At 43.5% G+C, this 13,842-nt stretch overlaps 1 protein-coding gene across 1 annotated transcript in view; it reads right to left on the minus strand.

Moving 5' to 3' along the window:
* Nucleotides 1-341: 341 nt before the first annotated feature.
* Nucleotides 342-13,842, minus strand: part of LOC308373100 (protein phosphatase 1 regulatory subunit 1A-like) — a gene marked incomplete at both ends in the record, with an annotated part of 19,125 nt that continues 5,624 nt past the window's right edge. Inside the window, 6 exons of the mRNA XM_080848512.1 lie at nucleotides 342-406; nucleotides 705-830; nucleotides 1,680-1,883; nucleotides 4,671-4,734; nucleotides 5,302-5,339; nucleotides 9,158-9,218. Coding sequence (XP_080704638.1) covers nucleotides 342-406; nucleotides 705-830; nucleotides 1,680-1,883; nucleotides 4,671-4,734; nucleotides 5,302-5,339; nucleotides 9,158-9,218 — 558 coding nt within the window. The remainder of the gene's footprint in view (nucleotides 407-704; nucleotides 831-1,679; nucleotides 1,884-4,670; nucleotides 4,735-5,301; nucleotides 5,340-9,157; nucleotides 9,219-13,842) is intronic.

Below are 13,842 nucleotides of genomic sequence, written 5' to 3' on the forward strand. Positions count from 1 at the left end.
TTTTAACATCCGATAGGAAAAACTGTGCCCCACATGGAACAACAAAGTCAGTATGGCAAAGCAAGCATTGAAGAACATTTAAGAAGAATTGATTATTGACTGTTTGCAAGGCCTGACAACTCAACTTACAGTACATAAGTGGTATACAATACAAACAACAAAATAGACTAAATGAATAGCATGAAAAAACAACTGTCAAAACTGGAAACAAATCTAACAAAAAAGAATAAGTGCCTTAATACTTTCTTCCTCCAATTCTGGTAAGGCAAAACTGGAGTGGAAAAATATTCCATCTTAATGGGTTTTTTCCCATACGAACAGATTGGCATCTCCCAATGGTTCTACTTGTCCTTTATCACACTGGTTTTCTGTGTCTTCTCCGCTACTGATGCAGTGCCTTCTGCTGCTGAAGAAAGCAGAGACATAAACATGCGCATTACAAAAAAAATGATAATAATATTAAAAGCAAAATAAAACAAGAGTAGGAATGATAGTTGGAAAACAAGGAAAATCCAGGTTGATGCTTTTTTTTTCTCTCATCCCTCAGGGAAAGCAGAAACTGGGACACTTTTTAATTCTGACAGAGTTCAACTCTTTTTTTCTGAAGGATTACATTCAAATGTGTGAACACATCTAGGTCAACACATTATCAGAGCTTTGACATTTTTTTGAAGCTTAGTTCCAAAAGTGATGGGAGAATTTACCTGGTTGTGTGTTTTGTGTTGACGTCGCTGTCGCCGTCGCCGTGGAGGCGGAAGGAGCCATTTCCTCCTTTGACAGGGGAAGCTCCATGCCCCCAGAAGCCTCTAAAAGACTCTCCCGTGAAAACTCTGCAAGAAACAACAAAAAACAATTGGCAGAAAGAACATAAGGTCATTTTGGGTTATTTTCTGCAACAAATGATGCCTTTCTATCTCAAACTGAATTTATAGGGTAATAACTTCAATAAACTTGGGAAATAGATTCATTGTAAACCTGTAAAAAGCTGCCCTTGTTATTTTGTTTCATTCCTTTTCATCTTAGACTACCACAGTTGACAGTGTGATTAAATATACATCGTCCTGTATTTCATATTCCGGAAATGTATTTCTCTGATAATACTGATGCCTGATGGAATTGGCTAACACAATTTCCGCAGATTGAATTCTGTATCTGCCATTGCGCATAATTATGCTCAAGTATTTTGTGTTGACAGAGATGGTTTATAGTCAAAAGACAATCAAAGGACACTGAGTGAAGGCACATAATAAGTTGGTTTTACCCACTGTCTTTTTTATCCTGATACAACAGGGACCAATTCTCCCACAGCTCTCTATTTGTTACCAGGGCCAAATGAAATCAGCTGGCACACTGTTATCTGAGAGGCTGCCAAGGCATTGCTCCATTAGCTGTGTTTTCTTTATCGTCTTTCTCTATCCACCCCTCTGCCTTAATGCTGTGTTTCTTTCAGAGCATTCTCTCATCCCACCCTCCTCCCTTCTATTCATCCAACTCTATGGGGAGCAAGGATAAGGAGGCTGTCCTTTCAAAGAAACAGAGTGGGTACTAATACATCACCAATATATTAGAGGGACAACCCTAATCCATGATGCACATTTTCTCTCAGTATACCATACAATACACCCTCTCCTCTTCCTCCTGCTCTCCTTCTTCCTCCTTCCCCTCCTCCATCTCCTCACCCTCCATTTGGCAGCGCAGCTTCTCGAAGGCCGTGCTAGCGGCCTGGCCCCCGGTGCTCCAGCCCTCCTCCTCATCATCGGGGAGCTCCTCTCCAGCAGGCATGGCGTCAGGGCTGGGCCGGTCCGACAGGCAGCTCTCTGAGGAGCACTCGTCGGCCCCCTGCTGCTGCCGATACAGGTGGTGCTCTACCATGAACTGAAGCTCTGCGAAACAGATACACACAGCCACTCAGCACAGACATCTCCATGCAAACACGCTACGGTAACACACTACAGTACACTGAAGCAATAGGATGATATAAACGTAGATTATATGAGAAACAATACTTGTCACTTTTGGCTCACTTGTTATGAATTAGATGCACATACTTTTACTTTATTACTCAATGAAGGTTAGATTTCACTGTGTCGGCCAGTTTTCATTGTGTAGGTCAATATTCATTGTGTGGGTCAGCATTCACTGTGAAAGGGCTACATCAACTATGAAACACAGTAATGCACAGGCAGACACAAAGGAGGTTTCAACATCGGTATCAGTACTGTGTCAACTCAACTGTTTCAAATAGGTACAGTGTTTTTTATAACCTATTTGCTGACATTTTGTTTCCGTGAACAAATAAGACAAAGGTGGGGAATAAAATATGAAATAATATGAATATGAAGTGAAGTTTAAGTGTTTTCAAGCAGAAGGTAAACAGGTCTTGGACAGGGTATTGCTTGTTTCTGAGCATTTGTGATGTACAACAGATAGTGTGTGTATGGCAACATATATCAATGCACTGACCTAAATATATCTCATGTCACTCTAAGACATATTTCATAGAATACTGTCTTGTACCGCCCTGGCAGATTTGACAATGCTATCTCAGATGTGTACTGCACCAGATGAACAGTCTAGTGGGGGGTGCTGCTGCTGTTGAGGGGGGAAGACAGCATGGGCCCTATCTTGCCGATCAGAAACGCAAGTAGGACGGCGCCAAGCGCAAGTAGCTGTGTGGGCGGCTCTATGGCGCAGTTGCTATTTTAACGGCGGAAAAAACACACTTGCGTCCAGCGCAAGTGTCAAAAGGGTTGGTCCAAAGGAGGTTACTCAGCCATAGGTGTGGTTTGGGCGTAATATGCAATAAACCAATCGGAGCGTCATTTCACATTCCCTTTAAGAGCGAGAAGCGCATAGTCCATAGCGGCTTGTTATTTTGATGGCGGAATTACCTGGTGGAAGACCGGAGAAGTTCACAGCCGAGGAGACCGACGTGAGATTTACACCAATTTTTTGGCAAGCCATATATAATTACAAGGAAAATAAAGTATTTACCACTTGAGGAAATCATTGTGATATCCATATCCAAGATATTTTAAAAATAAGCATACATGTAGCCTACACATTGACCCAAATGATTCAGGTTAATTGAAGCTGCGTGACATTTGATTTATTGTATGGCTTTGTAAAAAGCCGGGAGTTAGATATATATGGGGATGCGAGAAACCCTCCCAAAGTAAGCAAAGTCAAGCAAGCATGTCAAGATATTGCCGTGATTGTTTCTGCAACGGGGCACCCGAAAACGTTGCCGAAAACGCTATAATGACGTCCGGAGACGTGGGACATCCAAGCTGGAAGGTAACACACGTTCTCGTGCCTTCACGGGAGGTGGATCTGCCTCGACCCAGGATCTGACGGCAGCAGAGGACATCGCCACGTCTACCCTCACGCCTGAGAGCGTGCAGGGATTTGGGGGCATGGAAATCGGCACCCAAGCCAGTGCACCAGCTGACCAAACCCAAGGTACATAAATAAAGTCCACATACACAGAGATGAGTTTACAAGATTTATAATAATACTGGCATTAAATAAATGCAACAAAGCCATACAATAAATCAAATGTCACGCAGCTTCAATTAACCTGAATCATTTGGGTCAATTGTGTATGCTAGATGTATGCCTAGTTTTTAAATGTCTTGGATACGGATATCACAATGATTTCCTCATGTGGTAAATACTTTATTTTCCTTGTAATTATATATGGCTTGCCAAACAATTGGTGTTAATCTCTCGTGAAGACGACAGAAGTAAAGTGTAGCCTACAGGTCCTATACTGTGCGGGCAAGCACATGCGCCCTTAAAATAGCGTTCTGAATACGCGTTACAGACTTTAGACATTGCGCCTCACATTAGACCAGCTTTTTTTTGGTCAATGGCGCACGGCGCACGGCGTTTTTTTTTTGAAACTGCAAAATACCACTTGCGCCAGAGAAACGCCTTCTCTGTTCCGCCCCCGCCCATGTCGACGCAGGTTAATTTCGAAGCGCGCCTCTGGAGGGAAAATCGCGCTGTGCGCCGGGTGCAAGATAGGAATGATACATGCGTCGGTGACAATGTCAATTGCGCTGGGTGCAAGATAGGGCCCCATGTGTTTTTAAGTGTCGTGGCAATTTACTCAGTTCCACTAATCATGTGCAATCAGGGCACCTCACATTTCAATCCATTTGATTTGCATCTCATTTGTATTACTTTTTTTATTCTTTTACACAGTTGTATCAATGAATTAAGATCAATTCACACCATGGTGATTTTTCTAAGAAAACAGACACATATGAACGCTGGCACAAGCACAGCACTACGAAGCGACCACTCCCTAGATGGCAGTATTATGGAAACCGCAGCTTGGCCAAACACAGTAAACTAGTTATTTACTAATGGAGTATAAATTGACATGAGGCCTAGGGCATAAGTCCCCTGCTGTGTCATCACAGTGACAGATAATGGATGACTTGCTTGTTCTCTGCTGTTTGTTTCCTGTTGCACTTCCAAAATCTAGAACACCAGGAGGCTGGTGTACAATACGGGCAATCCAACACAGTGTGCCTCTTCTGTCACCAGTCAACTCTCATTAATATATCAGTTGGACGTTCTTGAGACGTGCAAAGCTACAGGATGCATCAGTAAACACAGAGCAGCACTGCTAGACAGTGAACGTGACTGCAGTGCCTCACCTTTCATGGTGGGATTTCCTCGCGCTCCCTTCCTCCTCTGCCTGGGGGAATTCAACAAGGCTTGCTGTGAAAACATACAACCAGCATTTCTACAACATTTCAGCACTTAGAGATTAGGAAATACTGAAGCAATGCTTTCATATTGCATACAACTTTTTCTTTACCAATGCTTACATATTGCATGCGCCTTTTTCTTTACCAATGCTTACATATTGCATACAACTTTTTCTTTACCAATGCTTACTGTTGCACAGAGCTCTAGTCAGTGCCTGCGTGTTGCTGTTGTCACCTGCGGTGTTTGGGCACCCTACCTCCAACAACAATAACAGTAATCAGAGCTTTCAATTATCATCAATCAGGCATTGCCATCCAATCAGCTTCCTACAGCTGAGGCACGTTGGGGTAGGCTGCAATTATCACTAAGAATCATTTTCATTCACTCTCACGATAGACATGATGGAAATCAACCCAATCAGAGAGGAGACGCAAGAGTGTGTGGTATTGGTTATGATATCGCTATAAAGCTATTAGGTTGGGTTAGGTACATTCAGCATCTGTGGCATTCAGCCTTTGAGCTGTGCAGGTGTAATGAGCATTTGGGGTTAACAGGATTAGGATTATATGATTTTACCTTGTATAGCTGGTTGGGAAGACGGTCTTCGTCAATCTCTGTAAAAAAAAAAAAAAACATAAATAAAAAATACACACAAATAAATGTCAAGTTCATGGTTTGTAGAAATGAATTGATTTTGAAAGGACAAGAAATTCCAGCACCAATTCCATGTGCCAGTATGTAACACAGACACACCACACAGATGCACACACCATCTAAAGCACACTCTGTAAGCACACACAACCCCCCCCACCCCGCCCAATTTCACAAGAGCAGTCCTTAGAGAGTCCCCTGCGCTCCCCAGAGTCCTGAGCTGTCAGGCAGCCGTAGGGTGCTGCTGGCTGTGGGGGCTAAGGTGACCTTGCAGCCACCCAGACTGTTTAATGGCCCCCAGTCATCTGCCTCTGTCAGAAAGAGCAGAGCCACAGGGCCTGCCATAATGGCAACCCACCCAACACACCAGAATGCTAATGGATGTAAACCAGGAATTGCAACGGCAAATCAACTCTAATCAATGTAGGATAGGGAAACATACATATACAATGTGGAGGGTGCAGCGACTGACGAAATAATTAATTGATGAGAGTACCGCGAGACCATGAACTCGGGATCGATTGTCAGGCCCCTGAACTCTTTGTCATCTCAGGGCCTTTCAACTTCTTTCTCTTACCAGGGCACTGCCATTCTGTTGCCTGGCAACCAAGCCCCCCCACCACCACCACCACAAAGTATGTTCCATATAGATGTGTGTGTTTGCACAGGAGCCCTCCTCAACATGTGGCAAGGTGACTGTAGGAGCCAAATTTACCTTTATGTTGATTCTTATGTTTTATCTCTTTATTAGTATGTGCAAGTGTGTGTGTGTTTGGCCGTAGGTATTTGCTCCACCTAGAGCCCAAGGCCTTAAGGAAAGGCCTTAAAAGCCAGGAGCCACAGCATCTGGGCGTGGCTGTGGAAGGCAACAGTTTTTTGACCAACTTGTATCCACCATTTGCAATAAACGGTCAAAGGGACCAACTGGACTCACCTCTACTCCTCATCTTTTATACACGAGTCAGAACCAAAATCCAACTCAGCCACCAGTGGTAGTATAATAGGAATTGCTGCTACAGTGACGTATGATATCTATATCATCGACCACAGGAAACCACATTGTTCACAGGAAACCAGTGGTACAGTCAGTAGTACAGACGGAAGCAGGGTCTGGCCATGTATGGCACACACACACACACACACACACACACACACACACACACACACACACACACACACTAGTCATAGCCACCTGCATGTCCACCACTACAACTATGCTGGTGATGGTGATATAGAAGATGTGTGGATTGTGCTGACCATCCTGTCTTCCCGGTGGAAAGGCTTAGGTATTGAGACATCTGTGCTGACTGTCATTTCACTTTGAGCATGAAGGACAGGCTGACACAGGCAGCAACACACAGCATGTGAGGCAGAGGGAGGCTGTACAGCCCCCAAGTAGGAAACACTAAAGTCCATACACACACACACACACACACACACACACGTGCATATTCATATGCATATGCACATACAAGCACACGTACACACACAGATATATAAATGCACGCACATGGACCCACATATGTGTCCTTGCACATACTCATACACAGACAAACACACATACACACACACACACGCGCACATTCATTTGATCCTCTTGACTTCAAGAGGAGGGCACTATGCTAATGTAATTAATTCAAATTGACCACATCAGACAAATACAATTCCTATCTTATATCTCCACTTATTATGACTGATCCTTCAATATGTATGACATGAACTGTACATAATTTCACATTAAATGAGTTACGAGGATTATCATGTCTCATTCTAATCATTTTTGTTCAGATAATAATAGGATCTTGGCAATCTCAATATATCTCATCTCATCTCACACTTGAGACGATTCTGTATTTTACATTTTTACTACTTTTGCGTTGCACTACCAAAATGAGCCTTGCCTATACACATTAGATGTAGCATGTGTCACATTGAAAAACAGTCTACACTATTATTTCTGTCCTGAAAAAAACACAAGTTAAAAATAACCTATTAATATCCAATTCAATCCAAAAGGTTCAGTGTGTAGTGTACATGTGCTCAGACAGACAGCTGTCTAACTTCTGTGGGTGACTTCAAAGGCTCCTCTGCTGGCTGTGTGTGTGTGTGTGTGTGTGTATATGAGTGTGAGTATATGTGAGAAGCCCATGATGAGGATGAGACAGTCAGTGTCTGGCAAGTGTGGTTCAATTTCACGCAAACATGTGTGTGTGCATGTGTGTGTGTGTGTGTGTGTGTGTGTATGAGAGAGAGAGATAGAGAGGGAGAGAGAGGAACTCTGTGATACTGTACAGTATATCTGGGGCAGGATGGGAGCTGAGTAAGCTGCGCGTGTTAAATAATGTAACTGACTGTCTACTAGAGCACGTCACTGCACCATCTTTCCATGCATCCCTCCCTCCACTGAGAGTTTCTCTCTCTCTCTCTCACACACACACACACACACACACACATGCATGTACCGCGCTTGCACACACACAAACACAAACACAAACACAAAAAACACTCTCACACACACACACACACACACACACACACACACACACAAAAACAAATGCAAAAACACACACACACACACACACACACACACACACACAAATGCAAAAACACACAGACACACACACACACAGACACACACACACACATACACACATTTCCCTTCTCTCTCTTTAAAGCTTCCTTTCTATGTAGTCTTTCACGCACGCACGCACGCACGCACGCACGCACGCACGCACGCACGCACGCACGCACGCACGCACACACTCACGCACTCACAACACACACACACACACACACACACACACACACACACACACACACACACACACACACACACACACACACACACACATTCAGACTTGGCTCCAGAAAGGCATGGATCATGTATAGCATTTTAAAAGTAATCTGTGTATGAGGTTGGGTTATGAGCATTCACATATTCACTTCACTGACAACAGATTTCCGTTATTCTGCTTTGGTGCTGAAAACACAAGGGGACGCAGCAGGGTAGCTGGTGTGTGTGTAATTAAGATATGATTAGGCCTCTGTTCCATACAATTCAACAAAGAGCGTAATAAAATGCATAACAAAACAACAAAGCTATAAATACCAATAGAATACTAATCAGGATGACTAAGACGCTCCCCTGGTGTGTTTCTGGTTATTGTGAAAACAAGTCAGTTGCTCCCCTATGCACAAAGGGGTGGGTAGAGCAGAGAAGGTTCTGGATGTTTGGAAGTAGGCATGCCATAAAGGAGAATATGGGATGCTGATGCACATGCTGATCAGGAGAAAGGATCTAAGGGGAATACACACACAGAGGGCTGGATCATCCAATGACAACACAGCAAAGGTCTCAGTTCCTGTGATGCTTCTAAAAGGACCAGGCGTTCTGGGAGTTGCAGTGAATGAGTCACAAAAGAGCATGTCAAAGAATCCTGCTGTGATGAGAGATTTTTTGTTTTGTTATTGGTAACAAGGAGTTTCGAGCGTGCACACTCAAAGCAACTTTGCACACAAAATAGCGATACTGATGAAAGTAAGCAAACATCTGCATTCAGCACACACCAAGTTTTAGTTTGAATGGAATGGCACTCGTTTTTAGAGGAGGACACTCGAGCCAGGAAGCACTTCATAGCACTTGGCTGTTTGGTAGTCCTCTACCGCTTTTCGATTTTTATAAAACATGTGCGACCAGATATAACAAGAAATGAGAACGCACAGGCAAGGATATGAGACAAAGCATGAGAAAGGATACCGCATGAGGAGAAGATGGTCCTACCTGGCGAGGATTGGTCACTGGAGGCCACCAGAGTGGCGGGTGTAGGCCTTCTTCTTCTGATCTGCACAATAGAAAACAGAAAAGCATGGCTTTCAGTTTATACACTTTTCAAGCAAGCAACAGCTCTTCGCAATCTTATTTTGGTTAACAGAATCTCAAAGATTCAGGCACCACATGCAGACATGCCTGACTTGGTTGTTTTAACAAGAAGTGTTGCCTTTCTCTTCGCTGATGACATACAGTATAGTTTACCTAGTAGGGCAATAGTACTCTCCTCATGGGATAGCTGTTCAAGATGCATCGTATGCACACACTCCATAGCAAAAAAAAGCTTGCCACCCTTGCGGGCATGACTATCAAGGGTGGTATCACCAGCAAAAATGCAATGTCCCAAGAGAACTTTAAAATAGTCTAAGGTTGTTTTGCTCATCTGAAAGATGCTTTCCTCAGTATATTCTGCTAAAAGATTAGCTGGACATTTTTCTCATTAACAGCTGACAGCAAGTGTTTAGATGGTTTTGCACATGCAAACCTTTTGTAAATGCAAGCCTAATGTACTGCCTACCAACTGCTACCAACACATCAACAAGAGCACAGAGAATAATCTGACAGCACAGCCACAAACACTGAACACAAGCTCTACACTATATATAATCAGCGTTGTGACAGAACACCTTGAACTGATCAGGTGCTTGAGCTCCACTGCCAGCTTCTCTCTGGGCCGGGCTGCTGAGTAAGGCTGAAACTCGATCAGGGGGCCACGCCATCTCCCCCTGCAGCCAGCACGAGCCAAGCCCAGTGTGTGTGCATCCCACTATCAGGCAGGACACACTTACACATGGTCACGTAGTGCCAGGTGGCCTGCTGTAACCCTGAAGACTGACACAGTCCCACACAGATTAAGGGTTTAAACATCAACATGATCTCTCACTGTCAGAGCACCATTAGATTAGGCTGGCCATCAAGGCAGATACGTCTTCGCTCACTTTAACTTACCCAACCAAAACACAACAGTAACATTAAAAAAAACATAAACAAACTTTGGACTGAATAAAAAAAGACGCTGCCAAAGTCAGTCCCTCCAGGATCTTGCGAGGGTTTGTTGTAATTGTTGCGGCCTAAAGTGACTGAATTTGCTGAATTGTCAAGTCATGTTACATACAGTCTCACGCCACCAGAGCAGCTTCTTCCCTACTGCGGCTGGCCTCATTAACAAGGCCCTGGACCCCAGCCCCCCAACACGGACTAATCCTGAACTCTTAATTGCACACTAGTCCTGCATTTTCCATTTAATATATTCTGTACATTTTTAAATATATTCTAGATTTAGTTTTTCCTATAATTTATAACTTAATATGTGTATAATAACTAATATTTGTATAGTTTATTGTGTATGTTTATTGTTTGCACCAACGTCCCACAAAAAATTCCTGGTAGGTGAAAACCTACTTGGCAGTAAAAACCTCTAAATATATTCTAGATTCAGTTTTTCCTATAATTTATAACTTAATATGTGTATAATAACTAATATTTGTATAGTTTATTGTGTATGTTTATTGTTTGCACCAACGTCCCACAAAAAATTCCTGGTAGGTGAAAACCTACTTGGCAGTAAAAACCTTTCTGATTCTGATTCTGATTCTGATTGGGCATTCTGTGAAAGAAGACACCTTGTGTCATATTTTCTTACAGTCTGTATTGCCTTGATTGCCTCTGTTCTGATTCCACCTGCAGAAGTTGACTCACTAAGCATTTTAGTTTGATGAGAATGATGATTTTATGAGCATATATCAGCGGTGTTGCTGCATCTGCTGACATGGACTGATAGAGCTGCTCTGCAAATGAGCCTCATAACTTCTCATAGTGTTTGTGTTCTTCACTACTGCAGTCAGGATATTGGATTGGGCTTTTTTTTATTGGTGCTGCACACAGGCAATTTAGTTTTGTATTCACACGTCTGTGAATCACTCTGGCTGCATCAACCACTGGGTGACACATATGCACAAGAGTGCTTCATGAGCTTCGTGGGCCCTGTGAACAAACACTCCTGCAGCAATTTCATTTTCTCACCCTGAATCGTCACTTTAGAAGGAAATCTTCAGAAGAAGATGAAACAAATTGGGTTTTCAGAGAGTGGCAGGCCTGGCCACCCCTACAATAGGCACATTTAAAGAGGGAGAGGCTGAGTTCAAACTCCCCTTTCTCTTATTGACTCTGAGGACCCCAGTAACGAGCAAAGCAATGAGCAACAATCAAAGTCCGTTGCGGAATTTGCTTGTTGTTTGGTACTTTGCTTGTTGCCAAACCCAAACCTAGTGTGTTAGGGCCCTTAAATAATGATGCAACTGTTCTACATTGAAAGGCCGATCAACCTTTCTTCCTGACAGAGAAACCCATAATTGAATCTTATCTGCACTGAAATATAGCAGAAATATAGAAAGATGAATGAAAGGATAGGATTTACTTTTCTTTCTGAGAATTAGCTTGACATTTTTCATTGGTCTGGAAATCTTTTCTCCTTTTTTATATTAAGAGTAGAAATAGTACAGTAATAACCTTGGCGAAAAATGTTTTTTGTGTGTCCACAGGGTGTTCTAGATGTTGTTCAAAGTGTTGCCTTAAAGCAAGAATCCGTCCCAGTGATCCTGTGATGGAAAATGCTCCTCTGTTTGGAAGCTTTCTAAGACAGCAATCTGATTCACTGTACAAATTTGTACCAACCCCTCGCCTACAGGCAAATTAATAGCATGAAAGTGCTTTCTTTGAGACCATAATATGATTTTTTGAGAACAGATACGGCTTAACTCCTCTGCTTATGTGGGTGAGGCCAGGCAAGCATGTGTGATACTCCCACTGGCTTAGGGCTCTGATGTCCTCCCTTGCAGATGAGCACACAGACGGCAGACACATAGTTACACCACGGACAACTAGTTTTTCTTAATTTACTTTCAAGACAGTTTGACATATGTTTGGGGTACACTTACCAAACATGCATTGGAAATCGATTTTGTTTTTTCAGTGCATGCGTAGTTGGTGCCACTGTAGCGCTGTGGCCAAGCCTGCGCAGTCACAACAAATTGGAGGGGACATGGACGCCCGCACAGAGTCACTCTGACCCAAGTGGACCTCCACGTAGTCACAGATGTGAGTTAATTCTGCCGTAACACACATTCACGCGTGCACACGCACGCACACACACACACACACACACACATGACACACACACACACTCACACACAAACAAGACACACGCACTCACACACACAGGCACACACACACACACACACACACACACACACACACACACACTCACACACACACACACATACACACACAAACACACACACACACACACACAGAGACAGACTTCAAACGATAGAATTTGCTTGACATTTCACAGACATTTGTAAGTCAAACATAATGTATGCATTGCACAAAAAGGTGGGCAAACGGATACACACACACATACAAACAAACAAACAAACAAACCAACACACATAAATATGAAACCACACACACACACACACACACACACACACACACACACTCACACTCACACTCACACTCACACTCACACTCACACACACACACACACACACACACACACACACACACACACACACACACACACACACACACACACACACACACTCACACACACACACAGATCTCAGCCCCCAGAGCTTGTCTTTGTAAGATCAGGGCTTTTTCTGCCCACTCTGCTTAGAATGCAGTGCTGCATTTTTACAACAAAGAGCCATTGCCTCCCCGTCCTCTAGCAGAGGAATGGCCAACAGACAGGAATCTCCATTTGAGTTACATCGTCTCCTCTAGGGGCTGTACCTCAATGCACCATACCATACAGCACCATACAGCACCATACAGCACCATACAGCACCATACAGCACCATACCATACAGCACCATACAGCACTATACCATACAGCACCATACAGCACTATACCATACAGCACCTCTACCATACAGCACCATACAGCACCATACCATACAGCACCATACAGCACCATACAGCACTATACCATACAGCACCATACAGCACAATACCATACAGCACCATACCATACAGCACCATACAGCACCATACAGCACTATACCATACAGCACCATACAGCACCATACCATACAGCACCATACCATACAGCACCATACCATACAGCACCATACAGCACTATACCATACAGCACCATACAGCACAATACCATACAGCACCATACAGCACTATACCATACAGCACTATACCATACAGCACCATACAGCACCATACAGCACCATACAGCACCATACCATACAGCACCATACAGCACCATACCATACAGCACCATACAGCACTATACCATACAGCACCATACAGCACCATACCATACAGCACCATACCATACAGCACCATACAGCACCATACAGCACTATACCATACAGCACCATACAGCACCATACAGCACCATACCATACAGCACCATACAGCACCATACCATACAGCACCATACCATACAGCACCATACAGCACCATACAGCACAATACCATACAGCACCATACAGCACCATACCATACAGCACCGTACAGCACCGTACAGCACAATACCATACAGCACCATACAGCACCATACCATACAACACCATACAGCACTATACAGCACCATACTGCACCATACAGCACAATACCATACA

Source organism: Sprattus sprattus (assembly GCF_963457725.1).
Source record: "Sprattus sprattus genome assembly, chromosome: 12".
In the NCBI taxonomy this organism is placed as follows: domain Eukaryota; kingdom Metazoa; phylum Chordata; class Actinopteri; order Clupeiformes; family Clupeidae; genus Sprattus; species Sprattus sprattus.